Consider the following 27,931-nt stretch of genomic DNA (forward strand, 5'->3'; position numbering starts at 1 on the left):
TTGCTTCTTAGACACACATTTCCTCAACGGTTTTGATCAACAATTTCTTTCCACATTCTTTTAACACAATTCAACAAGTTTAATCTACAGGCTTTCTTACTGAAGTCTATCTTCATTCTCAGACCCCAGGCATCTAGATAATAATCTAGTCCTTCAAGACAATGGAAGACATTTCCAGAAGACATCTCTTCCCTCCGCTGCCTGTTTTAAAACTCTTCCAATAAAAACTCCGAGTAGAACCAATTTAGGTCAAAAGGGGACTTTGATGTAAGAATATTAAGAATCTCATGTAATTGGGTGTTCAGGGAGTTTGGTCTGAGCCTCGTTTGGAACTGTTGTCACCCAGCTGCTTTTTCTTTACCTACTTCCTTTAAATGGCCTGTAACCTGGATTTCTTACATGACTGGTTACAGATCTTCACATCCATTCCTTGAATTCCTGTTCTGAAAGCGTTGTAGAAGAACATATTAACCTTTTATGCACTAGAATCACCTCGCCTGATCAGTACCTCTGAGGGTCCCTTCTAGAGAGCTGAGAGATCACAGGAGCCACGCAGTCACCCTTACTACTTCCTACTAACTTGCTATTCAGAGGAGGTCAGCTGCTGATCACAGCTATAACGTCACCCTAGAACTGTCTAGAAATCTTTTTTTTTTGGCGGGGGGGTCCGGTCGTGGGGCCTGAACTCCGGGCCTGGGCGCTGTCCCTCAACTCTTCAGCTCAAGGCTAGCACTCTACCACTTGAGCCACAGCACCACTTCCGGCTTTTTTCTTTTTGCTTATGTGGTGCTGAGGAATCGAACCCAGGGCCTCATGCATGCAAGGCAAGTGCTCTACCACTGAGCCACCTTCCCAGCCCTGTCTAGAAATCTTAAACAGTAGGGCCTTCCTCAGACCCATTAAATCACAATCTGCATTTTAGCAAGATGACCAGGTAATTTGCAAGCACTTGAAAGAGAAGTTCTGATCTACCTTATCAACAGCTCAACATTGGATCCTACGAAGAGATTATAAAGCATTATAATGCATTACCAACACATAAAATTGCATATTTTTAAAGTTGACTATAGTTTTGTTACTGTCTTCTACTAAGGCCTTTTAAGACTCATTCTTATTTTTTCCCTTAATTACCTTAACTGTGACTCAATTGTGTTAGGCAGACTGTGGCAAAATAATACCACATGTCTTAGAGGATGAGATCATTTGCTCAGCTTTTAAGGACACTGGCTTTTGGAACCCAGATACCATTCTCAGAGGAACCCTAAGTCACAGAGAAACCATGCGTGTATAGCTGGAGGGTATCCCAGTATAGGTCCCAGACAAGTGTCAACAGAAAGTTCCAGAGGCTTGGAAGTAGAGCTGTGGCTCAAATGGTAGAACACTAGCCTTGAACAAAAATGTTCAAGGACAGCCTCCTGAATTCAAGCTCCAGGACCAGCACATACATTCACACACACATGCACGCACGCACGCACGCACGCACCTGGCAGAGGCTTGAGAGAAACACCCTATATAAGACCTGCATAGCTGAGTTCCAGAACCACAAAAAGATAATATACATTCATACACACACACACACACACACACACACACACACACACACACACCTGGCAGAGGCTTGAGAGAAACACCCTATATAAGACCTGCATAGCTGAGTTCCAGAACCACAAAAAGATAATAATTGCAAGATATTATTTTTGGAGCTGTTTTTGTACAACAGGAATTGATGAAACATTGTGCTAAAGTGTTACTTTAGTAGAGGCTTGTGAGGGATGCAAAAATAGGATTTGTTCCTAAAGAGTAACAAATTAATTCTAGAAAAACACTCAGGAGAAAACTACCTAGCAGAAAATGACAAGAGCCATTTCAAAGCTATATAAAAGATTAGATTTCTCTACTTCTTTCCCTCTCCACTTGCTTCTACTGCTCTTTGAAAACTACACATTTTCTCTATTCTTCCTTTTCTCACTGCTCAGTTCTTTCTGTTATCATAAGATGTCCTTTGTAATCTGAAAATTAAGCTGGGATATACACTCACTTCAACTTCCTGCTTTCCTCTGTTACCTCCCTTCCCATTCCTACCCTCCACTCTAATTTTAGACAGAGATTGTGGTAGATATGTAGCTCTCCACTTCAAGTTCCTGACTGCATTCCTTCCTCAGAGCTTGCTTACTGCCAATGCTAATATTATTCCTCCTTTCTTCTATTTCTTATTGCATAAAATGCTTCCCTTCTATTTTATGAGTTGTTCCAGTCTTTTATCTTTAAAAAAATTTTTTTCATTGTGAGAATACCGTTCAGAGGAGTTACAATTACATGGGCAAGATAACGAGTACATTTCTTATCAAGCATTGTTGCCTCCTCTTTGTTTCTCCTTCCCATTTATTGTAAAGATGCTATACAGAGGAATTACAGTTACATGAGTAAGGCAATGAGTCCATTTCTTGTCGAGCATTGTTACGCCCTCCTTTGTTGTTCTCCCACTATCCCTTCCCTCCCCCACCTTCCTTACTCCTCCCCCACTGCTCCAAAGTTGTAAAGTTCATTTCCAATATAGTGTCTTGTGGGTATCATTGTTGCAATGGGTCATCCTGTTTCCTTGTTTTGTCATTTTGTTATTCCCCTTCCCCTCCCCAAATTAACATTTCTTCTCAAAAGCATATGCAGAGTTCAGGCCCCATGACTCTCCTCTCTCTCTCTCTCTCTCTCTTTCTCTCTCTCTCTCTCTCTCTCTCTCTCACACACACACACACACACACACACACACACACACACACAGCACATGCTCTTTTCTGAATGCTCTGTGGAGGTCTTGTTTATTTTACAACTGTTAATTTGGAGTGAGTGAGCTCCATTCACTGGCTTGCCTTCCCTCTGGCTGTCATTGTAAAACCCTATGTGATCTACCTTCTGTTCTACCTCTCCTCTGAAATTGTTCTTGTTGCCAAATCCAGTTGAGAGCTTCTTTTCCAATATCCTTGAAATCTGTTTGTGTGATGTCCCATGTTTGAATATACTTCCACCTCTGACTTCATGACTCTTCCCACTCCTGCACTCATGCTCCTTTCCAGTCTCTCTTACAGGTTCTTCTTCTCTGCAGCCCACTAGTCCTTTCGGCAGCATTCCTTCCCTAACTCTTCAATTGTTCTATCTCTAGGTACCTTTTGTTGCCAATATTACCTCTGCATCTTTGGCGAGAGAATCCAAGTATCTCTCCTGAAAGCCAGGGGTACCCCTCTTTCTATCTGAAAGGCCCTCAGTAATCTCAAACTTAACATAGATCACTTATCATCTGGATCTTTATTCCCTTGTTTTCTTTTTATTCTGAGTAATCACAGATTGTGAAGCTGCATGTCCCATATAATGCCCACATAGGGTATTAGTAGACAGATGATACACTCTGTAGGTGTCAATTTCATTCAAACAATGGGCTCAACTAAGTGGTTATGGTAGACGGGATGAAGAATATGTATGGACTCAAAAGCTTTGACTTCTTACCAACACTGACTCATCTAATATGACTACTCAGAACCTATCTACAGCCACAGACCTACTTTAACTCAGCCACCAATTGGCTTCTGCCTCTGTTTTCCAGGTGACATAATCAGCCAACTCCTGATATCTCTTCTGTCTTTTATCACAGAATGGGAAAACATTTACCTTTACTGGAATGGTATGGATGTCAACTTGCATTTCTTGTTTGAAAGCTTCCATCAGCATTGTCTGTGGACACACAGAAACATTGCTTACCATCAGAACCTTCCACTCAGCACTGAGTCTGATGAAGATTTCCCAGCATAGGAAGTGAAGCAATGAGTTATACCTATGAATTAACTAAACTTACCACATGTCCAGAAGGGGCTGGCCTAATTGAAGATGGAATGGCTTACTGAAGACTTGGTTATACTACCAGTTGGGATAAAACATTCCAAAAAGAGAAGGTTCTGTTTTATGAGGTACAAAATGTGCTGTACATTGCATGATGCTATTTCCCCATAGCCAGATGCATCAATATGGGAGCAAGGAGTAGAATAAGATTGGGTTTTCCTCACAGCTACATCTAATAATGCATTCCCTGAGTGTTGCTTCCTATATCCAGCATCACTGAGCTTTGCTCACTTAGCAGCCGGTCCCCAGAGAGAAGTGCCCTGTCAGGAGCCACAGCAATTATTCTCTGAATTTGAAGTGAAGATTGGCAACTGGTCATTTAAAGTCATTTTTATTGCTAAATGAACAGGTCCAGCTCTGCTGGCTGGAGTGATTGGAAAACACCAAAGGGAAATTGAGTTGCTGCTCAATTGGGCACAAAGAGAAGTATGTGGGAATCCAGCAATTCTCTGGGGTCCCTTGGAAATTCCATGGCTGATATAATAAAAGTTAATAAAAAACTGTAACAACTCTGCCCTCCCTCCCCCCCAAAAGCATGCCAATTGAAGACTTACCCTTCTGAATGAAAGTTTGGATTTTTCTACTAGAAAATCTGGCTGACTGAGCTTCTGGCTGCAAGTAAGAGAAATAAGCCATGGCTGTGAACTATGATACTGAAGTTAAGATTACAGAAATGAGGAAGAGTTTGAGTAGTTTACCTTGGTTTGGTATATGTTTATATATCTATGCTAATTTTTTTCCATTTTTATTTTCATTTGAATTGGTAGTAGTACTTAACCCTACATCATAGTTATTAGGTAAGAAAATGTTCAGCAGAACTGTGGTGGAATTTGAGGGGTAATTAATATAGCCAGAAATGGATTTAATGAGCATTTGGACTATGCACCTTTTATTTTGGAAAAGGGTAAGAATGTTTTCTTCTCTGCTATAAAAAAAAGATATCCTGTTAGATAGAAATATAGAGTTGTTTCATTGTATGGAGTTAAGATTCACGTGCAGGGATGAGTATGGAAGCTGAACAGCCAAAAGAGGGTACATTGTACTTACAAATCATCAGAGAGCTCAATGCTCTCTGACAATGGAGATGAACCCTGGAAGCCTTTCTCCTTGACAGAGAACTGTGCAGTAAGCTTTGGAGATGTGGAGTGGATAGAGGAACCCAGACAGAGAAATGGTGGCTGAGGGTGGCAATGCTCAGTATGCAGGAAGTACTTGTGCTTTTAAACTCTGGGTTCTTCTGGCTCTAGGCACCATCTCCTCTCTAGGTGTATAGGAGATGGAGATGTTCAGGCAACAGAAGAATCTACTACTGGTACTCCTGCCAATAGAGAAATGTGGTAAGGGCAGATTGGTATAAGGAATACTCTTGTTCAGTGAGCTACAATGATGCAAAGTTGGCAGAGTGTATACAGGCTATGATCCTGAGCTTTGCACTTCTGCTGTCTGTCAGCCTAATAAATGCATACAACACAGAACAGAATAACTGAAGTTACAAATAAGAAAATATATTTTAAAACCAAAGGTGGGAGAACAAAATGAAGCTGAAACAGGACAACCTATTTTCAATAGGTTGAAAAACAAAACCAGAAGTTCAGAATTTAAAATGCACAACTAGGGAAGAATTGACAAATTTAAATTTTTGATTTTAAAATCAGATGTTTGGGATTACATGATATAGTTGTGGATAGAGGTAAAATGGAAAAAAGTAATATCCTTTAAAGTGAAAAACAAAGGAGGTAAAAGTTAACTAAGTAGCTGAAACACTTTAAAGGAAGATTTAGTATATATTAAAGCTAGTGGAAGGAGTATAACATTGTCTAAGTGCTAAATATTGGAGAATAAAAATAAGCTAAAAATAAATATGGAAGAGAAGAACAATTTAAAACATGAGAACAAACACTTTTCTAAAAAGCAAATCACCTGCTTTTTAAAGCCATCTGGCTTTTGTTACTGTTACTCTCCAGGTACAAAAATAACCACAAATTAGCATAGATTGTCTCTATACTGTTCATTCCCAAAGGTCAGGTTCTTGGCGAAGTACACCTCAGGGTTCCTTTAGTTCAGAACCAAAGGTAACAAACAGCTCAAAATGTTTGGCTTCTTCTAGTGCCTCTGTCTCTAAAGGCTCTTGCCTCCTGTGTCTATATAGCTTTTAGTTTTTTGAAGAGTTTGGTATAGAAACTGACTGGAAAGCTAGAGTCGTGAGGTATTCTATGGTTCTCTAAGCAGTCCTGTGAACAAGCACCTCACTGCACAACTGAAAGCTCAGAAGTAATTCCAGGTGTATAGCCCGCCTATGTAGCTCCTGGGGCTGAAATTGTTGCACACTCTCCTTCCTCTCCCTCAACCTGTTAGCTGCTGCTTAGACAATCACATTGCTTTGTGGTATTTTGGGCTCCAGGTTAAAACAAGTCAGTACCTTTCAAATTTTTTCTCCCTACCCCCTTGATATGATCTTATATTTTAATGGTATATCTTTCCAAGACTGGAAAACAAATTTTACAAAATAAAATTCTCTTTAGTATCATGCACTCTGTTCTTTTTTTAATGTTTTGTATTCCATATCATTGAATTGTCTCAAATGGGAGGTAAATCAAGGGTGTTCAAATACATTTTCCTTCTAACAGTACTAAGAAATACAGTGCACCTACCTGTATATGTATTAATGTGATTAAAAGAAAATTTTACAAACCATTGCTAACTCTTTCTACTGTGCTCCTTTTAATTTTCTATTTTATTGTATTATAGTTATGTTTATAGCTTCTTGCAATATCTGGTTATATTTGCATCTCCAGTCTTCTTACCTAGCTGGCTCAGCATACACATGGAGAACCACAAATGAGGAAAGTTTCCGGCAGGGTGGTGGAATTATCCTTAGGATCTCTGTGCTGACCATACACTTCACAGATTCCTGGCCAATCTCATTACATCCTGTTTCCTTGTTCCTTAAACAGTTATGAATTTTAGGTAAGTGACATTACTTCTGTCTCTCTGGTGCTAATAATAGCAGGCCAGGAGCCAGGAAAAAAGAGTTCCAGCAAACTTCTATAAAGCAGAATTTATAGACATAACTTAGTATCTAGGAATTGCTCTCAGGCTCTGCTTAGTACTGGACTCTCTCAGCTCTAATGTCAAGGTGACACCTCTTGTGATAGTACATATGGTTATAGCACTCCCAGACCCTAGAGCATCATGAGCTGGATTGTGAGGAAGGAATTTCCATTCCTGAATCAGGTCATGTTTTGGTTTCTGATCATTTATGATGTGTAGGGTGGGGATATGCTCATAGATTTGAAGCTATCAGGGATTACTCTTGGATCTGTGTGTTGAGCAAATGCCTTCAAAAACCACTTGGTTAGAACTAGTGGGATTGATTTGCCAAAGAAAGTACAGTAAACTGTGATTTAGAGAGTGAGAAAATAGAAATTAGGGCTGCCAAAGGCAGCCTCAAGGGTAGTGTGGCATGGGCAGAATTGTGGCAAGGAAAGCATGTCTACAAGTGGGGACACAGTGGAGGGATGGTACTTTCATGGTAAGGTAGTCCAAATGCTACCCATAGCCACCCACATCATCTGCTTATAGCTGAAGCTTCAGGTCACGCTTACCAGGAGTGTGTGATGAGATGAGAGCCAATGAGGCAGACTAGAGTTCTGAATCAATTGCAGGCCATGGAAATGAGGATGAAATATGAAGCAATTCAGAGCTGAGGTGAAGGTGGCACATTAGGAGACTATTTCTGCACTGGGACAGAAAGCATGGGATAAGACAAATCTTGGAAGGTCACATGCATCCAGGAAAGAGTTAAATGAGAGCCAGAGTAGCAATGCTTGGGGAGAGAAGAGGAATTGGCTAGAAAATGCCTCTATCTCATCACCCCAGGAAACTTTCCATTCTGTTGACTTATGCAAAGGAAAGAGGAAGCCTTTAATATTTAATTGGTTTCAAACAAAGATTAAATAATTCCTGAAAGCTTCACTGTTCAAAAAAGGATGAAACACCTGTTGGAAAAACAAACTCATGGTTATGTAACCCATTACACAAATCTGTCCTTTCAAATGCTTGAATTACTTTGCAGCAAATAAGATGGTGTGAAAACATTTCAGACTCACCACATGGGCTCCAAAAGCCTCTGTGGAGCCCTCTGATCAGAATTCTCTTCCCCCTGTTACATAGAAACTCAATTCAACTATACTGGATTGACCTTTTTACATATGCAATTGGTATGCCAGAGGATAGAAGTCTCTTCAGAATGGGTAAAATTATTTCTTGCTCCTTCTCTCCTTCCCTTTCCCAATTACTTGGATCCAAGCATTATGACAGGTGCTAGAGATGTGTAGACTAGTTCCAGCTAGACCTAAACCCAAGGAGGCTCTGATCCAGTGAGGGAAGTGAGATTTCAACAAACGTGGAGAGACATCTGTGCAGCTTGCAGTGCAGAGAGGCCCCCACGTGGTCAGCACAGGCGCTGCTGCTGTCACAGGCAGCACTTCAGATCAAGTCTCAAGCAAAACAGCCAGAGAAGGAGGCCAGAAGAAGCAGACAAGTGCTGATAAATGGAAAGTGCTGATAGATGGATGGTTGAGCACGAGAAATGCCGTGGCAACTTTGACCTTGTGGATGTCTACAGAAATCTACAGGCATTTGTTTTAGAGGACTCTCAGAGCTCTTGGATCCAGGCAATTGACTTTCATCTGCCATGCTGGAACTGAGTCATCTCATGAAAATCTGTATATGAATTCATAGTTTATGTGAGCCTTTCATATATTCTTGATAAATTCTTGCTACATGAAGAGCAATAGAAATGAGAGGTTTCCAAGTTTGGCAGAAATTATGGAGACATGTAGCTGGGAGGACAGGATGGACCAGTGAATGGTACCTGTTTGAAAAAAACTACTGCTTCTATAACAACTACCTGCTTTCTCTTGGAAATGACTGTGCTATAGTTGAACTAGAACTCTGTTTGTACCCATAGCTATGCCATTTTTTTGTCATATGTGCCTCATCAGCCCACCAGTTTTACACCTGCTCACTGAAGAAGCCAGTTGTGGAGAGACAGAATAGACCGTAGATACCTTTCCCCTGCCACACATATGTCCTGAGCGATGGCTCATCTATACTGAAAGACATCTATTATTAATGATATAAATTTCTGATTACTAAACTTAAGTCCAACAAGATCTGGATCTTTCTGCATTAGAACACTTACGGTTACATTGGGAATAGGAATAATCTTATAGAAGTTGAAACACTGATATTTAATGTTGTTTTACAGCTTTATTTAAAAAAAACTTCTTAGCAAGAGCAAAAGTCTGTAATAGTTTTAGAATCTTATGAAGGTTTACTCCTGGATATTGAATATCATCATGTCCATACTCTTTACCTTGCCATTCTAGGTTTGCTGTCATTTAAGTACAAGGTGTTATTTGCAAGCTATTCTTGGACTCATGTCATTTTTCTTTGCTTTGTTCATGTCTACTGCTCTCTGCTCACCTTCAGGCATGGTCCTGTCTCCTCAGTGAAGCCTGCAGTTAATGACATTATTGTCCATGCTGAAAACCATTAACCAAAATCTAAATCCTTCTGGGAACAAAAACTCCAGCTTTACCCATTATGAGTGCAAATTTCTTGCTACTAGAACGTTTGTAGTTTAATCTAGCACTGTAAGTGATCCTGGCTGAGGTATCTCCCCTTACAGACTTCTTCCTTAGTATCAAGAGATTGATCTAGTCTTGGATGGACCATTGGAATTTGTCAGCCTCATATGCGTTAAGAACTGAAAGGACAACAAGGACTGGCAATGACATGGCCTATACATGTGCGCACGTGCACCCACTCACACACACACACACACACACACACACACCAAGACAATCCTCCCCTGCCCCATTTCATCTCATTATGTCACCTGTTAAAAATGTCAAGCCAAGAAAACAATCACCTTATGAATATGTTAGAAACAATAGCAAGAAAGAAAAAACCAATGACCCTCCCCCACAGTATAACCCCTCTCTTCATTGTATTTGATGTTGATATAATTTGGGGAGGGAAAGGGAAAAAAACAAATTGTTTAAATAGGGATACAGGTGGACCCATTGCAACACTGAGATGTACAAAATGTTATGTTGAAAAATGAACTTTACAACTTTTGGGGGGGCAGAAGGGAGGGGTGTAGTCATGGAGATGGGAGGGCAGGGATGGTAGGGGAAAAACAAAGGAGGAGGCAACAATGCTTGATAAGAAATGTACTCATTACCTTGCTCATGTAATTGTAACCCCTCTGTACGGTATTTTCACAATAAAAAAAACTTATTAAAAAAAGGTCAGGCCAGTTTAAAAAAGATGTTCAGCTATCTTGAAATCCAGGTAAAGAAGGAGGCAGACATGTGAGCCCAACAACTGAAAGTCTGTGATTGTGAGACAGGAAAAAGAGAAAGCTGAAAAACCACAGTAGAGGGTTGCAGGGAAGGGTCATGCTGCAAATGGGCCCAGAGTAACAAAAATAGGCTTTGAAAACTCCATGTTTGAAGCAGCAAAAGTTTGAGAGAAAGAATGTAGCTTTCTCCAGGCACCAGTGCAATTTCCCTTTGAAGCCATGGTAGGCCCAGACCAGGGTGATGATACAGACCGCCCATGTTTGTATGTCAGCACTGTTTGCTAAAGTCTTCTACGGTATCCTTATAAAAATGGTGACATACATGGTCCAGATCAGGTAACCAGTGTCAGGTGGGTCAGTCATAGACAAATTAGCAGCCTTCTATTATCCTCAGGGAAGTCTTGTCTGAGATGCCATACCATAATAATCAGCTGATATACTGTATGCTTACATAGACAGGGAAATCAATGTGTAAGTGATAGCAGAATTAATGTTATTTTGACAGGCTGAGAGCAATATACTAAAGTTACAACAGACAACTGCTAAGTCCTTTATTTAATCTTTTTTTTCCTCCTAAAATTAATATGACTTGATATACAGGATTATAGAAGGATGGTGCTAGGGACTCACTCCAATGTATAACCCATTCTCCAAAGTGATAGTATTAGGAGGCAGAGTCTTCAGGAGGAAATTAGGTCATTAGGATAGAGACATATGAATAAGATCTGTGCTTTCTTTAAAAAGAGGAAGAGATACTGGATCTTTCTGATTTTTACTGTGTAAAGATACAAGAAAGGTACACTAGCCTCAAACTAAGAATCAGAAGCTGGGTGCAGATAGCTCATGTCTCTAATCCTATCTACGCAGTAGGCTGAGATCTGAGGATTGTGGTTCATAGCCACCCTGGGCTGGAAAGTCTGTGAGACTCTTATCTCCAATTAACCACCAGAAAACAGGAAGTGAAGCTGTGGCTCAAAGTGGTAGAGTGCTAGCCTTGAGCAGAAAAGCTCAAAGGACAGTGCCCAGGCCTTGAGTTTAAGCCCCATGACCAACAAAAACAAGCTAACTAGTAATCAGGCCCTTATCAGACACCAGGTCCCCCACCATCAGTGATCCTGGACTTCACATTCTCCAGAACTCTGAGGAATAGTTTAAAAGCTTATTACTTAAACTCTCCAGAGTATGGTAACCTGTTATAACATTACAGATAAACTAACATGCTATTGGGAATGAGAGTTAATCCTATGATGACTGGCTCATTTTACAATTATTCTAAGGGGTCCTGGGGACACATCTCAGAGACAGCACTACAGCTCAGTGGTAGAGCTCCACAGCTCAGAGTTTAGATCCCCAGTACAGCCAAACAAAAACCTTTCAACAACAACAAAAACCAAAACACTACCAACAAAAACCTGTCAAAGTAGACTACAGTGTTCAGCAAAAACACCCTTCAAAAACAGAAAACAAAATAAAAAGACATGGTAAGCAAAATTTGAGAAAATTTATTCCCAGAAAACCGGTCTTTAAAAAACAACAACTACAACAAGGAATGGAGCCCCGTACTATGGCTCACACCTTATAATCCTATCTACTTGGGAGGCTGAGATCTAAGGATTATGATTCAAAGCCAGGCAGAAAAATCTTTAAGACCCTTATCTCCAATGAAGTACCAATAATAAGCTGAAAATGGAAGTGCAGCTCAAGTGGTAGAATGCTAGCTTTGAGCACAAAAGCTTAAAGACAATGCATAGGCACTGAGTTCAAGCCCCAGGACCAGCCCTCTTTCCCCAAAAGAAGTATATTCTTGAAACTGGAAAAAAAAATTCCTGATGGGCTAGGAAGGTGGCTCAGTAGTAGAGCGCTTGCCTTGCATGCATGAGGCACTGAGTTTGATTCCTCAGCACCACATAAGCAAAAAGAAAAAAGCCAGAAGTAGCACTGTGGCTTAAGTAGTAGAGCACTAGCCTTGAGCTGAAGAGCTGAGGGACAGCGCCAGTCCCAGAGTTCAGGCCCCACAACCGGACCCCCAAAAAAAATTCCTGATGGAAATATGAACCTTTATAAAGAAAGAAGCACCCACAGAGGGAAATACATGGGCAAATAGGAAAAACTAGTTCTTGTTTAAGATAATAATGATGATATTGATAGTAATAATAAAGTTCTATGGCTGTTATAATAAAACATAATACGTGATAATAGCACAAATGTGGAAGACAGCACTATTTATTGTGATGTGCTCATATTTTCTGGAAAATATAAAGGTGCTAATCAGGCAAGTTAGAAACAATAATAAATATAATAACAAAATAACCACTCAAAGAATAAAAATAAATAGCTAGGAATTGGTAGACAAAATAATGTGGAAGTTCTCTACATAGGAAATTCTGAATTGTAGTCATGCATAGAAAACTTTCATGTAAATTAAATGTAAATTTTCCTCTCATAAGTTCATAGAACCCATAGCAGTCCCAATGAAAATCCCATTAGATTTTATTAAATATGAAGAAGTATATTCTGACTCTAAAAATTGTATGTGGAAATGCAAGGTGCTAAGCAAACCCAGTGCAATACTGAAGATGAATGAACTGGATGGCTTTTACTTTTCAATGTCAAGACCCACACAGTAATAATATATCAATAGTAATGATGAAAGGATAAAAAATGGGACAGTAATAATTGAACACACACATGATAGCTCAATTTACCACCAAACACCATTCTAATTCAGGGAAAAGAGGATAGCAGTTATAAGGGATGTAGGGTCAACTGGAATATCCCAAGGAGAAAACCAAGAACCATAACCCTGACTTTACCTCAAAATCAATGTGAGGTAGATAAATCCCATTACAGAAAAGAAACAAACAATATCACTTCTAGAAGAAATTATAAAGGCTTTGTCTTTTAATCTTGGTTGAAATGAGTCCTTAAATAGCACAAATTATCTTGTACACAAATATATGCAATTAAATTTTATTAAAATTAAGAACTTTTAGTCACCAAGATAGTCATCAAAACAATGAAAAGGGCAAGCCACACATCTGCCAAGCAAAAGATAGGATACTATGAAAAGAATTGCTTTAAAGAGGAAAAAGTCATGTCAATCCAATCAAAAGACTGGGGAAAACTTTGACCATCATAAAAATGAAGCATGAAATAAATGATATTCAACATCACTACTCATCAAAGAGATAAAAATTAGAAACCATAATGAGAGATCATCTAGAGCCCTGAAAAGGATTAACTTGATGAGGATGAATACTATAAGTGCTGGCAAGTAGGTAAAGCAACTGGAGTGCTCAGATTTTGTGGTAGGAGTATGGACTGGTGTAACTCTTCTGGAAAACTACTTGGAAGTTTCTACTAAGACTAAAACTGGTATATCTCATGACTAAACAAGCCTACTCTTTGCCTTATATCCACCAGAGATGAACATTATCTCAACTGTTATGTACTGAATAGTTGTGTAGCCTCAACTTCACATAGTCAAGTCCCCATCTTCAAGGTAATAAAATGAGGTATGGACTTTGAAAGGTGATTAGATTATAGGCTAGAGAACTGATGGATGGAATTAATGCCCTTATACTAGTTGTCTTTCTCGCCTTCCATCTGAAAATAAAGTAATAAATTTGCAATGTTGCAAAATAAAAGCCCTCAAAAGACTCCACATAGAGCTCTCCTATGACCCAGCAATCCCACTTTTGGACATTTACCCAAATGATCACAAACAAGACCATACTAAAGCTACCAGCACAACTATGTTTATTTCAGTATTATTTACCATAGCGAAGATATGGAACCAACCCAAATGCCCCTTAGTAGATGAATGGATCAAGAAAATGTGGTATATATACAATGGAATTCTATGCCTCCATCAGAAAGAATGACATTGTCCCTTTTGTTAGGAAATGGAAAGACCTGGAAAAATTATATTAAGTGAAGTAAGCCAGGCCCAAAGAAACATAGGTCCCTTATTTGCAATAACTAGTATATGTCTGGGACAAGCAGAAAAGGTCAAAAGCTATGTACATATGACCAGGAAAGATGAAGTTAAGTGAAATGAACCCCAAGATAGGACACAAGTGGTTTATTTCTTTCTTGTTATTGTTTCTCACTTACTTATAAGTTACCATGTGATTTTTTTTGTTTCTTTGTATGTTCCTCTCCCATGGTATAACCCCTGTTTTCACTGTATTTGATGTTGGTGCCCTGCATCTTGTATATACACTTCTCTAATTTGGGGAGGGAAAGGGAAAAAACAAAATGCTTAAATAAGGATACAGGTTGACCCATTGTAACAATGAAATGTACAAGACAGTCCATTGAAAACAAACATTCCAATTTAGGCTGGGGGTGGGGGGGTAGGAGATGGGGGTGGGGGTGAAATGTAGTTGTGGAAGTGGGAGGGAAGGGATGGTAGGGGAAAAACAAAAGAGGAGGCAACAATGCTTGATAGGAAACGTACTCATTACCTTGCTCATGTAACTGTAACTCCTCTGTACAGTATTTTTACAATAAAAATGTATTAAAATAAAAAATCCCTCCCCAAAAGTCCTCAATAGAACCTAACAGCACTGGCAACCTGATCTTGGGCTTCCTAACATCCAAACTAAAAGAAATAAATTGGTATTATTGTAAACCATATGTTTCAGGACTCTCAATTATAGCATTCATATTGAACTGACATTTTACCCTCCCCAAAAGCATCAAAATCAGAACCAGTAATTCTTTTGTTGTTGTTGTTGTTTGGTGGTACTGGGATTTGAATTCAGGACTATGTGCTTGACATGCGCTTGGCAGACAAGCAGGCACCCCTCTACTGAGCTGTGCCTGCAGCACTGTTAGTCTCTGGTTATATTTGAGATAGGGTCTTGCTTCCTGCCTAGGTCTTGTACTCTGGGTCTTGTGCTCTGTCTGTTTTCAAGTTTCCCATTGTGACTGGGATGACAGATGTGTGCCATCGTGTCAAGCTTTCCTCTGTTGAGATAGAATCTCTCAGACTTTTCTTCCCTAGACTAGGCTACATTCTGGATCCTACTCAACTTCCTATGTAACTAGGATTACAGGTATATCTAATGAAATATGACACCATGCAGCAATAAAACAAAGAACAGTTGCTACATGCATCAGTAGTGATAAATCCATAAATCTTTTTCCTTTTTTTGTGGTGTTAAGTATTGAACCATTGAACTGGAGCCTCTCTACTTCCATGCCACATCCAGTGCCAGGGATATATTTTTGACCAAAAGATACTAGACATAAAAAGTATATTTCCTAGGATTTCATTTGTACAAACCTTAAAACAGACAAAATAAATCTGTGCTGGTGCAGTGCTTACACTTGATAAGGAGATTGACTGAAGAAAACATGAACAAACCTTCTATGGCAGAGAAAGTGAACTATAGGGTTTGTAATGGGTGCTGTGTGTTAGATATATTAAAGTTCATCAATCTGCATACATAAGCTCTGTGTACTTCCTAAATGAAAGCTGTAGCAGTAAAGCTGAATGACTTAAGAAAGGTTAGCTAATTGCCAATAGCTCATGCTTATAGTTCTAGCTACTCCTAGAGAATGACTTATGGAGAATCAAGCCAAGTAGGATATTCCTCAACAAGAAGACCAAGGCAAGGAGAAATTGCCCTACAAGATACCAAGACATGTTTTAAAGCTGTAGTAACTAAGGATATGTGATAATTGCTAGGATTTGGTTAGAACTGAACAGAATATAGAGTTCAGAAATAAAATTCCTTATGTGTGAAAATGTCATTGTAGGTGATGGGCTGAGAATGAATTCTTTAGGTAATTTTGCTGGGAATGTTGGGAGGTATATAAGTGACCTCACATCATATAAAAGAGCAATTCCTGACTTGTAGAATAAGATATAGGAAAAACTGATCAGAAGCAGTGGGAGATTTATTAAATGAGGAGAAAGAAGCTCTAATAATATAAGATATAAAACATGACAGAAATTCCAAAAATGCTGTTCATCAGAAGACATTCCATCAAAGATACACAATCAATTGGAAGAATTTATTTGTAACATAGTTACCACAGAGTAGTATGGAAAGCATAGAATTCTAAAGAATGTTTTAAAAGGAAAAAAGAAGAGGTAAAATAGCCAGTAGAAAGAGAATAGAGATGCTAGTCATTACAGATGAGGTAACTAATGGAGAATAGACAGCAAATTGCTAGCTCTCATAAGGAATCAGAGAAACATAGGTTAACATAACAATGTGAAATAATTTATACCCACAAGCTGGGTAAAATTTTACAGTCTGGAAATATTAAGTGTTGGCCAAGAGATGCTGATAGTCTAAAAGATCCACCTGTCTGGAAAGTAATTTGGCAATGTCATGTCCATGTAAATAGATTCACCATAAAGCCCAATAGTTTTAGTCCTTTATGTACACTAAAAATTCTTACCACACATGTCGTAAAAGAACTAAGAATGCTCATAGAAGTATGACACACATGAGTAGTACCAAGAATGCTCAACTGATCAGTAAAGAATAATGGAGAAGCTGAGTGCCAATGGTTCACATCTGTAATCCTAACTACTCAGGTGGCTGAGAGCTGAGGATTGTGGTTTGAAGTCAGCCCAGACAGAAGACTCTGTGACACTCTTATCTCCAATAAACTACCAAAAGAAAAAGCCAGAAGTGAAGGCGAGGCTCAAGTGGTAGAGTGCTAGCCTTAAGCACAAAAATTCAGAAACAGTGTCCAGACCCTGAGTTCAAGCCCCAGGACCAGAACAAAAAAAAATGGATGAAACCAAAATATGGCATAGTCATACAAAAGTATTCCTTAGCAGTGAAAGTTGAGTTACATGAAAACAAGGAGTACATTGTATAAAATAGCAACTTTCAATATCATACTAGTATTACAATGTTTATAAATATGAAAATCTAAACAATATTTCTAGATATGTCTCTGTGTAAAATAAACTATTTGGATAGCAAGGTATTAGTAAACAGAATGCAAGAAGAAGGAACACTCAAGCACTGTCAAGGGTATGAGTAATCTGTATCTGTTTCCTAATTTTAATATTTATACATGTGGTGTGTCAAACACTGCATGGAGAATACTCATGTAGAAATAGTTAACTACAGGGTGGTTTAAGATTTTTCCAGGAAGAAAATGGAGATGAAGGTTGGAAGCATGTCTCAGGTGGTAGAGCACCAGCTAACCAGAGAAAGTATCATATACTGAGCAGAGTTCCTATCTTGGGGGAAAAAAAAGAAGAAAATGATAGATAGATAGATAGATAGATAGATAGATAGATAGATAGATAGATAGATAGATAGATAGATAGATTCTGGCTTCTCATCTACCTTTTCAGGGAATTGAGGCATGCCTTTGGGGAATTTACTGAAATGTCCTGGCCTCAGTGTTCACATCTGTGAAAGGGGAATTCTAAAAGCATTCAGGGTTGCTATAAGCATGAAATGCATTTATTGATGTAAAGTTCTTATCAAACTGTGGGGCATGTGAGTCTGCTCACAATGTCACCACCCCAAGGGAGCTACTCAACTTCCCTTAATCTTTACTTATTTGCAAAGGGGGGCCATGGGATTATTGTGAAGTAGTATGCATAGAGAAAACAATGGATAGTCAGTGAACAAAATTGTAGAAATTTTGATGTTATCCCTTGAATTTGAATCTTATAGTTTTTAAATTAAAGAACTAGTAATATGGTACAGAAGTAATGATGTTCATGCTTGAAGTGATTTTTGGAGTATATGAAGATTTTCAAGTAGTTAGGCATGGTATCTACTAGTTTGTTTATATATACACACACACACACATACATATATGAAAATATATATATTCTTAATAATGTTCCTTTTGGGATTCATTCTGCTTAAATCCTGACACAATATCTTCCTTAATATTTTATGAAATTATATTTTATAATTATAATGAAAATATTGAAAATGTGGGAAAAGCTGTGTCCCTACGCATTCAAAATACTTCTTACTTTAATACTGTGTCTTCTAGCACTTTCCCTATAGTTTAACAAATGAAGTTGAGATCACAGAATTAAATAAGTCTGTGGGAGAGCACACATCGAGGAATTGCTGAGTGACTTCATGTTCCAGATGGTGATGTTGGTAGTCTCTTGTGAGTGAGGTCATAGCTGTTCACTCATCTTTCCTGTCTCTGCCCATCCCCACCCTACCTCCCAGGCCCTCTCCTGGCTAGTCCTAGGGGGAACTGAACTCATGGTGATTCCAGAGGCTGGGATGCACCATCTGAAAATATATTTTCCCAGGACTCTTCCTCTTCCTCACTTCTTTGTAGTGACAAAACTACTTTGAATATGCTTCATGGAAACAACACTTTTTTTCCTGAATTTTGTTTTTTAAAGATAAATGTACTTAATTTTGATATACTCAACAACAACCAGTTGGATTTTTCCAGCTGCTTGAGGATACTGTCAAATTGAAGGCAAGCTGTCTTTGTCTTGTTCTACCCTTCCTTCTGTAGTTTCACTAATGAAGCCCAAGCCCAAGCTGCTTTTATGCCTTTCTGTATATGGTGTATATGTGCTGAGTGCAGTTCACTAACTGGGAAAACACAAAGCTTGCTGAACATTACTTGCCTGTGTGTTCAGTACAGCCAGCATTAACAAACCTAATAAATGCAGCAACATTATCCTACCCAAATCTAGGTCAGTTCTGTTGATTAAGAATGTTATAGGTTTAGGAAATGACCCTGTAAGACCCCACTTAAAACTTAACTATACCACAATCTGTTGCATCACTTGTTTTCCTTAAATGGAAGAATGTTTTTCTTGTACCTCAATCCATTGGGTGGACATTAAAAAGATCTTCATCAACAACAGACATTTATTGAGTGCCTATTGTATGCAAGGCACTGTACTAGGGGTGAGGCTACAAAGACAAAGGAGAAACAGTCCCTGCCCTCAAGGAGCTTACAATCTAATTAGTATAACAACACATACATAAAGACAAAGGACAATCCAAGGTAGCATATAATATAAACCAATAGGATTTCAGTCTTTATTTTTTTGCATTTACATTTCATTACCCTGAGTAGGTGGGGTGAGTGAGCTAGAATAGAGGGGTTATTCTGGTTCAGTGTTAAGCCTTGTAGACACCCTCTCTACTTCTTCCAAAGTATCTTCTGGATTTCATTAAAATCTAGGCAATTGGTTCACTTCTTCTGTCCCGCATTTTGGGCTTGTTATAGTTTTCTCTGAAGAGGCTTCTGAGAGTGTCATCCACTGTCCTGCTTTATCCAGAATGACTTTAGTTTTAGTATTGGAAGCCTGTATCTTGGATCTGTCTTCTTTACCAGCCCTGGGAAACACTGGAGGTCACCTCTGAAGTACCTTATCCTCTATCCAGGTGAACTCCTCCCACCTACGTTAGTCCTAACTCTGTCAGGACCTACCCTCAATCCGTTCACCAGCTAGGTCTCTAGTTAAAATTTACATGGAAGACTTTACTAGCCCCAAAGACTGCAGACTTGAGAGCACACTGAAGTTAGAAGTGAATCTGGAGAGAATGGAGAAGGCAAAGATCAAGAGAGAATCCACAAGGGCAGAGAAAATGGTTGGTTCAATATGAATTGTAGAACAGAATAGGAATATGAACTTTCTCTCAGAGTAGCTCTATTTAACAACCTGAATCAGCACTGTGATGGAATCTAGGATATATTTCTGCAATAAGATCTCTCTTACACAAGGGCAAATACTTGTGCAAGCACTAAGCATTAATATGTGCTTAAATAGCATTGTCTTAGCAGAATTTCAACTTTTCATATTTGCTAAGTACTCATTTAGCTTCTAAATCAGTAATTTTAATTTGGGGGTGAGGTGACTATTTCAAAATCAAATTATTTCCCTTTATTCACATACAATTCAAATAGATCAGTAATGCAAAGTACTTCCAGTAAAAAAAGGAAGTCCGTGTAGAGGGGACATTTGAACGCTCATACACAAATTGGGTATCAGCCTAAAGGTTCTAAGAGAGTGAACAAATTCTTCTTTGAGGTATAGTACTGCCTGTTTTGCTTTTGTTTCCTTTCTTGAAGAAAACATTGAACTCTGAAACCTTAGAAACTTGGAGATCCTGAATTGTTCTGGTTTTATATCTAGCCCTCAGGAGTGCAGATCAGGGTTAGTGAAGCACAGGGACTTAGATGCCAAACACCCATTAACAGTAATGGAAATCACACAGCTAAGTCCCCACGCAGCACACTGAATATTTACCTCCTAATGTTCTTTTAATGTACGCTTTCTTGGGTGAATATTTACTGTAGAATATTAAATGTGAGATTCTTCTTTTTATGGGCCATTTGAAGTGATTGATTTTGTTTGTGAATTCCTATATCTTTGCCCATAATGGCTATCTATTGTAATGGCCTCTGCCAAATGTTCTTGCGTTGAAATAACAGAAGCCATGGATTGTCCAGCTGTGGCATTGTATTACTGTGGTCTTAAAAGCTAGGAGGAGGCTGATGATACTGCAAGGGAGACAAGAAAAAGCTACATAACATAACGAGTATGTCTTGGGCTTCAAATGCAATAGAATCACTGAGGTCTGTAAACATGATTTTGTAGTCATCTTTTATATCAGAGTTTATGTTTAATGGTGTTGAATGGTGTTAAGTCTGACAGTCATGAAATGATAGTTGCATGACAAGAACTCAATTGCCCACAACCAGGTCCATCAGCACAATCCATCAGAGTTCTAGGCATTTTCTTTAATGCTGCAATAAAACCACTACCCAAGGGATGATGTCACATATTTTCTACTACACATGAATTAAAACATTTCCTACTTGAATCAGGTCCTTTAGAATTTAGTTGCATTTCTCAGTATTTGAGAGGGAGAAGTTTGAAAAAAGATGGAAATCTCTTGATAGTCTCCTTCCTTCCTTCCTTCCTTCCCCTTCTTCCTTCCTTCCCTTTCTTTCTTTCTTTCTTTCTCTTTCTTTCTTTCTTTCTTTCTCTTTCTTTCTTTCTTTCTTTCTTTCTTTCTTTCTTTCTTTCTTTCTTTCTTTCTTTCTTTCTTTCTTTCTTTCTTTCTTTCTTTCTTTCTTTCTTTCTGTCTGTCTGTCTGTCTGTCTGTCTTTCTGAAAAAAATCTAAGACCAAAAGTTACACAGACATGTGAGATATTATTAGATTAGGTAATATAGTTGAATCCCTGAAACTATGCTTCTCTAAATTTCCATAAATACAGAAGTTGTCAAGGAGTCACACCTAAGCAATATCACCACTTTAAGTATTGTATAGGCAGCCTTTAAATCAATTGTAGAAAACTCATATACTTTTCATATGTTCAGAAAAAACACCATGTGTTCAAAGTTCATGCTGCAGAAAAGGTTGTGGTGTAATAAAATTCATATTCCTTTAAAAACTAGACTCTGTGGGTGAGTGCTAGTGTGAGGGGAAGGGGCTGGAGGGAAGGATGAAGGAAACTGAATTATGATTAAATAGATTGTTTGCACTTTAAAAAATGGGAAAAAGATGAGAAAACCTAAAGAATGAATTTCAGTATGCTTTGGATAATCCTTCCAATGTTTGGTGGCTTTTAACAGCTCAAGTCATACCACAAAGATGTTAACTTTTATTGTGTGACTATATGAATTATATTTACATCTCACCCATGGTACCTCTTATAATTGATAGTACCAGTTGGTGAAAGGTAATGGAATCTTTACTAATTAAGAAGAGGGAAAGCCACGCCTGATGCTTTATACCTGTAATCAGAGCCATGTCATGTTTTATAAGTATCAGTTCTCTCATTATATTTGCTGATACTTTCAAGTTAGAGAAACTAATGCCACTTCACCCATGTGTAAAGAAAACAGTATATTCTTAAAAACTATTGTTGAGCAATATTATTTATTTAAATAAAAATCTATAGTAACTTGATTTTGACTTTCAATAAAAGGAATCCTTAATGTTTTTGTAGATCAAGGAACTGCATTTGCAGTGGGTGTGTCTGAATAGTCATAGGAAAATGAATTGTGTAACACAAAATCTCCATGTATGCTCTTTTCCTCACAGAACTGCAGTTCCTTTTACCTGTAGCTAGAGAATATCTCAGAAATATTTGTGTGTGTGTGTGTGTGTGTGTGTGTGTGTGTGTGTTGCTTCCAGAGAAATAAAAGAAGGATTTTAGCTACCAGGGCCCACAAGGAAGTATATTTTTTAATGATAGGAGAAGATAAGTAGTACAGACTATTAAAGACTTCCCCTCAAATACATGTCCTGTAAGTGCTGGAGCTTAAAGTGCTCAGACAGGTTGGTGAGAGGTTTACAGAACTTTAAAGGTGGGCTGTAACCAATGAAGTCTTCGGGCACAGTAACATCATTCTGAAGAAGAAACTAGGGCTTAAGAGCAGTTACTTGTATCAATTGTTACTAAGGAAAACTACCTTAGATTTCTCTTGTTAGCATCTTTCTGTTTTAATGACACAGTTTTTGGTTTTCAATTTTGTTCTTTTGAAACATTTGTGTACATTAGAAAATGTTATAGCTGTTCTTGCTATAAAAGAATAATTTTCTTGAAGCCTAAGGGTTCAAAAAATGCAACATAACATTTCCATGTCAAATATCAACTGCATGCTAACCGTGAGCATTGTGAACACTGTACCTCATCAACCCAGTTCTAGGCCGATTCCAACCATCATCAAGGAATAAAGAGTTAGAAAGAATAAATTACCACATAATCATAATCTATAAAAATACTGGCCTAGAGTACACTAAAAAACTCTCAATAAATAAATATTAGACATTTACTTTATGAAAGTCAGTGAAGATGTGCTCTTCAGAAATCACGTCCACACTTTCAAGCTGCTTTGTACAAATCACACAGAGTCTAATAAGTGACAAAAGTTATAGGTCAAGTTAGAATACAACTTGATAGAAAAGTGTCTCTTGTAATTGATATTTCTATAAAGGAATGCAACCAATGTTGTGGAGTTGCTTATGTTTTGGATTTGAAGGCAGTATTTAAAGAGACTCAAAATGTTTCAGCCATGGCAGCATCACTGAAATGAATGTTCAGTCTCTAAGGCGACATCTTTCAAAGGTTACAAACACTCGTTACAATGCACTAATTAGAATTTGTTGCTACAAACCAGCTACCTAGCCTCTGTCCAGGGTGCTGAAGGAGGGAGCTTGTTTTCTGAAAGTTGTTCTGTTCTCTTTTTCTCTCTGATGGCTCAAGAAAGTTTAGCAGCCTGTGTCTGATACCATGTGTAGCTGGGGTCACAGTCTGGCATGCTCATTCCTCAGAACACAGCTTTATTCTGAGGATGATTTACAACAGATGGTTCCGGTTTCCAGTCTGGTTGAAAAAAATGAATATTGAATGTCCGTGCCCAGTTCTTGAACACTCGTTTCTCTGTGATGAAGCGATGATGACTGCCCTTGCGTCCTCGCTCATGGGAGAGGTACATGGTACATTCATCAGGTCCAAAAGGTTCATAATAATGATAAGGTACTGAAGGATGATTAGGATCCCTGTAGGAAGGAAGATAAGCTGATTAAAGCAAAAACAATTATTTTTTCTCATTGACTCATGCAAGATATTATCTTTAATAAGATGATAAGCACAGATGATATTTTCTAGTCAAATGAATGGTTTTTCTGATGTTTAAGCAACAAGAAAGTGCAGAGGTTTTGTGGTTGTGAAATATTCAGTCACCATTGGTACCAAATGTAGAAATAAATGTGCTGTTGAACATTTAGGCTTCTAGGATTTAGCACAATGTATTTATGGTTAAAATTATAGTTCCTTTTTATTGTAAAGGTGATGTACAGAAGTAACAGTTATGTAAGTCTGGTAATGAGTACATTTCTTTTTGAACAGTGTCACCCTCCCTCTTTTCTTCCTAGTTTTTCCCTCTTCACTCCCTCCCCCTAAATTGTATAGTCTACTTCCAACATAGTGTCTATTGAGTATCACTGCTGAATTAGATTACCATTTGTCCCATCATTTATTTCCACTCTTACCTGTAAACAGTCACTGTAGTAAAAGTCAATGTAGAGAGATTTGTAAAACAAAACAAACAAAACCTCCAGATCATCCTTTTTCCCTAATACTACACTCCAAGCACCCCAAAGACTTCTGATGATGGAATGAGCCTGATTTTAGAGTGTTCCATGATCTGGCTCTGCTGAATCTTCTTTAACCCCACAGATTGGCCTTGGCCAATCTATGCAAGCCTTGCTAGATTTTCTGTCATTTCTCCCAACCTTGTCTCTCCCGTAAAGACTGAACATTTGAGATCATCAACTGTCTGAGTTCATTAATTCTTACCACTGGATATCAACTGAAATGTGTCCTCATCAGAAACCTTACCCAATGTGTTCCTCACACCATCACTTCATCTCACTCTCCTTCTTTTTCTTTTCTCACTTCTTTTTTCCTTATAGCACAAATCTCCCTTTGTAGTTAGTATTGCTATTTGTTTACCTCCTTATTTTCTGCTCTGAGTGCAGGGATTTGTTTTACTCCCATAGCAGGGATTAGTAGGGATTCAATAAATCTTAAAGTTCTGTTGCTGAAAGAACTTTATGCAGAGTCAGTAGCTGACAAGCAAACTTCTAAAGATACTTTATCCTCCACATATGGAAAGCTGGTTATACTAGTTTGATTCTGTGGGAGAAAAAGGAAGATAGACAACAAACAAGATGACAACTTTTCCTGATGTTGCTCTAAATAATCCATCTATTAAATCTAGAATCTCTTGGTCCAGAAATTCTGTATCTTCAATATTTGGTGGGTAGCTTGACAGACAGCTTTTTTTGGCTTTACCTTTCCCCTCTCAATCTTAAATAAGAGTCACTGGCTTATTGTCTTCAGTGGTATGCCTAGATGTAGCACAGAAAAGGGGCAGGTACCCTTGTTGAAGAGTTACTAAACGTTTCCAATCAGGCAGACATTCCTAGTTTTAGCTACATTTACTCACAGGCCTTGTTGCAAAAGTCTGAAGGACAATAGAACCAAGCTAACCAACTTCTTGCAAGTGGTCTTTCAGAGCTTGAGGCCAGGGCCCACTCCACTCTTTGGGCTCTTCTCTGCATACAGTGGCTTCCCAAAGACGCTCATCCTGCAACCCACTTATTCGTTTTCTTCAGAAGCAATCAATACACAAATGGCTTTTAGAGTAGCAACTATACTGGGGTCAGGGATCGAAGTCTTTTATCAAGAGAGGTGTCGAGTTTGTGGCTCTGACAACAATAAACCTTTGAGCAGTTTCTCCTCTTGGGTTAAAGTTCTTCCAGGAAGAGAGATTTATTTTTGTCATGCAGCATCTAAACATTTCTCATCTTTGCTTGTATACTGTTCTGAATTAGCTCTTCATCTCTAATATGTTTAAACTGGGCATAAATGTTGTACAGGGAATCTTGATTCTTTACTCTCTACTTATAGTAGATTTCATGGATTTACCTTACCCTAGAAATCGGAATGCCTTTAAATTTTTTATTTTGTTTGGTTGTGGGGCTTGAACTCTGGGCATGGGCGCTGTCTCTCAGCCTTTCAGCTCAAGGTGAGTGCTCTACCACTTGAGCCACAGCACTACTTCTGGTTTTCTGAGTGGTTTATTGGAGATAAGAGTCTCTTGCCTGGGCTGGCTTCCTGAGTAGCTAGGATTATAGACATGAGCCACTGGCACCCGGATTGCCTTTAAAATTTTAATAGAAGGCATTTTCTTTCCTATTTTCCTTTTTCATTAATAGTACAATATAATGGGTTTCATTATGATATGTCATACTTACATATAATAGTCTTCAATCATATTTATTCCTCCATCATCATCTCTTTTCCCATCTTTCTCCCATTGTTCCTCAAAGGTCTCTCTTTGGCTTCATGCTTTTTAAAAATAATCTGGGTATTGTATCTGAGACAATTTATATGCTAGATTAATTTCACTTAATATGATCTCCAGCTTCACTTTTTCCTGTAAATAACATAATTTCATTCTTCCTTATAAATAAAACTGCATTTGTATGTGTTTATCTACATATATCTATCTTTCTCCGCATATCTCTATATCTGTCTATTTACCTACTTACCTACCTATTAATCTATCCATCAAATTGTCCTTACTCATCCATGTGTTGATGCCCTCCTGAGCTGATTTGGTAATTATGAATGGTGCTACATTACACACCAACACTGAATTATCTCTACTGCATGTGGATTTACATTCCTTTGGGTATAAGTTCAGGAGTGGTAGAGCTGAATCATATGGTAGTACCATTAAGTTTCTTCAAGAAACTCCATATTGATTTCTGTTGCAGTTGAACTAGTTTCATACTCCACCAATAGTGTATAATGCTTCATTTTCTCCAGATTCTCAATAATATTATCTTCTGTTCTCATGATGACAGGCATTCTGACTGGGGTATAAAAGATCTGTTTTATTTAGACAATACATGCATTTCCAGTGGAAAATGACTACTATGCAGAAAAAATGATGAAGAAGAATAGAGACTTGTGAGATACAGCTTTGCAGTTTCATAATCTAGCAAACTGGATCAAATTCATACCGCAATGGCTCTTACTCTTATCTTCAATCAGGGTTCAAATCTGTTTCATCTATGTTTTGGACATCTTATTGCATCAGTCTCACTAAAGAAACAATTAGGTTTCTAAAAATATCATGAGATTGATTTGGAACTGAGGAACAGAGGGTAATTGGAACCCAGCTAAGGGATGCTATGGGATCAATTTCCTTATTCAGGAAGACCATCTCTTTGAATGAAAGCTTAGCTGGCTCCATATTGATCACCTACAGGGGAAATTAAATTTATGCATTTCAATACCATGGCTTCAGAGGTGTCTAAGTAAGCTATTCATGGAAGTGAGAGTGGTTTCTATACTTTACCATTCTGTCCAAACAGTGGGAATGTGCTTCATTAGACTTGGGAGGCATAACTGGGGTAGAGAAGGGATAGCTTGCTGGACTGTAAGTCTGCCCTCATCAGCCATCTACTTTCCATCTAAAAAGCCCTTTCTAGCTTAGAGTCATAATTCTTCAGGTTATTCCTTAATTCTAAAGTCTTAAACAAAGAATAGCATTTTCATTTTCACTCACCTTATGAAAAAAATCAGCATATTCCCACATGTAGACTGTCATAAAAGGGATTCTTGTGCTCAAGTTTATTTTTGGAGCCAAGGGAAGCTGAAGGACAGGAAAATGGTCACACAACCATTTCCCCTATGACTGCAACCTGCCATCAGAACTGGAAGAGCTCATGTGGAAACAAGTTATGAAGAACAATGCAAAGGAGGATTTTTGTTTTATTCCTGAGAGATGGAAATTGGGAAGAGTGGAAGAACTAACCTGTATACTACATAGGCATCATTTAAAATTGGTTTATATCAGTTATACAGGGTAAGGAGATTTCAGTTACATCTCCACCTGCTCACCTATGGATTCCAATCAGTTCCTACCTTTTTTTCACTTTGTATGCAAGAGTTTAAATAAATGCTATTGTGAGCATGAAATCCTTGTAGATTTTGTTCTAAATCATCTGGATATGTTCCAGGCCTAAGTACTTTTTAACAATGCTTTAAGTTAAACATCAAAACAAATATAAGCAGTTATTGTATAATAAAGCCCATGAAGTAAAATAAATATCCACAATGATCACAAAAATCTAACTGAATAAACAAATAGT

General features: G+C 38.2%; 1 protein-coding gene across 1 annotated transcript in view; it reads right to left on the reverse strand.

Moving 5' to 3' along the window:
- Positions 1-23,511: 23,511 nt before the first annotated feature.
- Positions 23,512-27,931, reverse strand: part of St6galnac5 (ST6 (alpha-N-acetyl-neuraminyl-2,3-beta-galactosyl-1,3)-N-acetylgalactosaminide alpha-2,6-sialyltransferase 5) — a 167,874-nt gene continuing 163,454 nt past the window's right edge. Inside the window, exon 5 of the mRNA XM_013035883.1 lies at positions 23,512-23,761. Coding sequence (XP_012891337.1) covers positions 23,530-23,761 — 232 coding nt within the window. The 3' untranslated portion in view covers positions 23,512-23,529. The remainder of the gene's footprint in view (positions 23,762-27,931) is intronic.

The sequence above is a fragment of the Dipodomys ordii genome, unplaced genomic scaffold, assembly GCF_000151885.1.
Source record: "Dipodomys ordii isolate 6190 unplaced genomic scaffold, Dord_2.0 Scaffold228, whole genome shotgun sequence".
Taxonomy (NCBI): Eukaryota; Metazoa; Chordata; class Mammalia; order Rodentia; family Heteromyidae; genus Dipodomys; species Dipodomys ordii.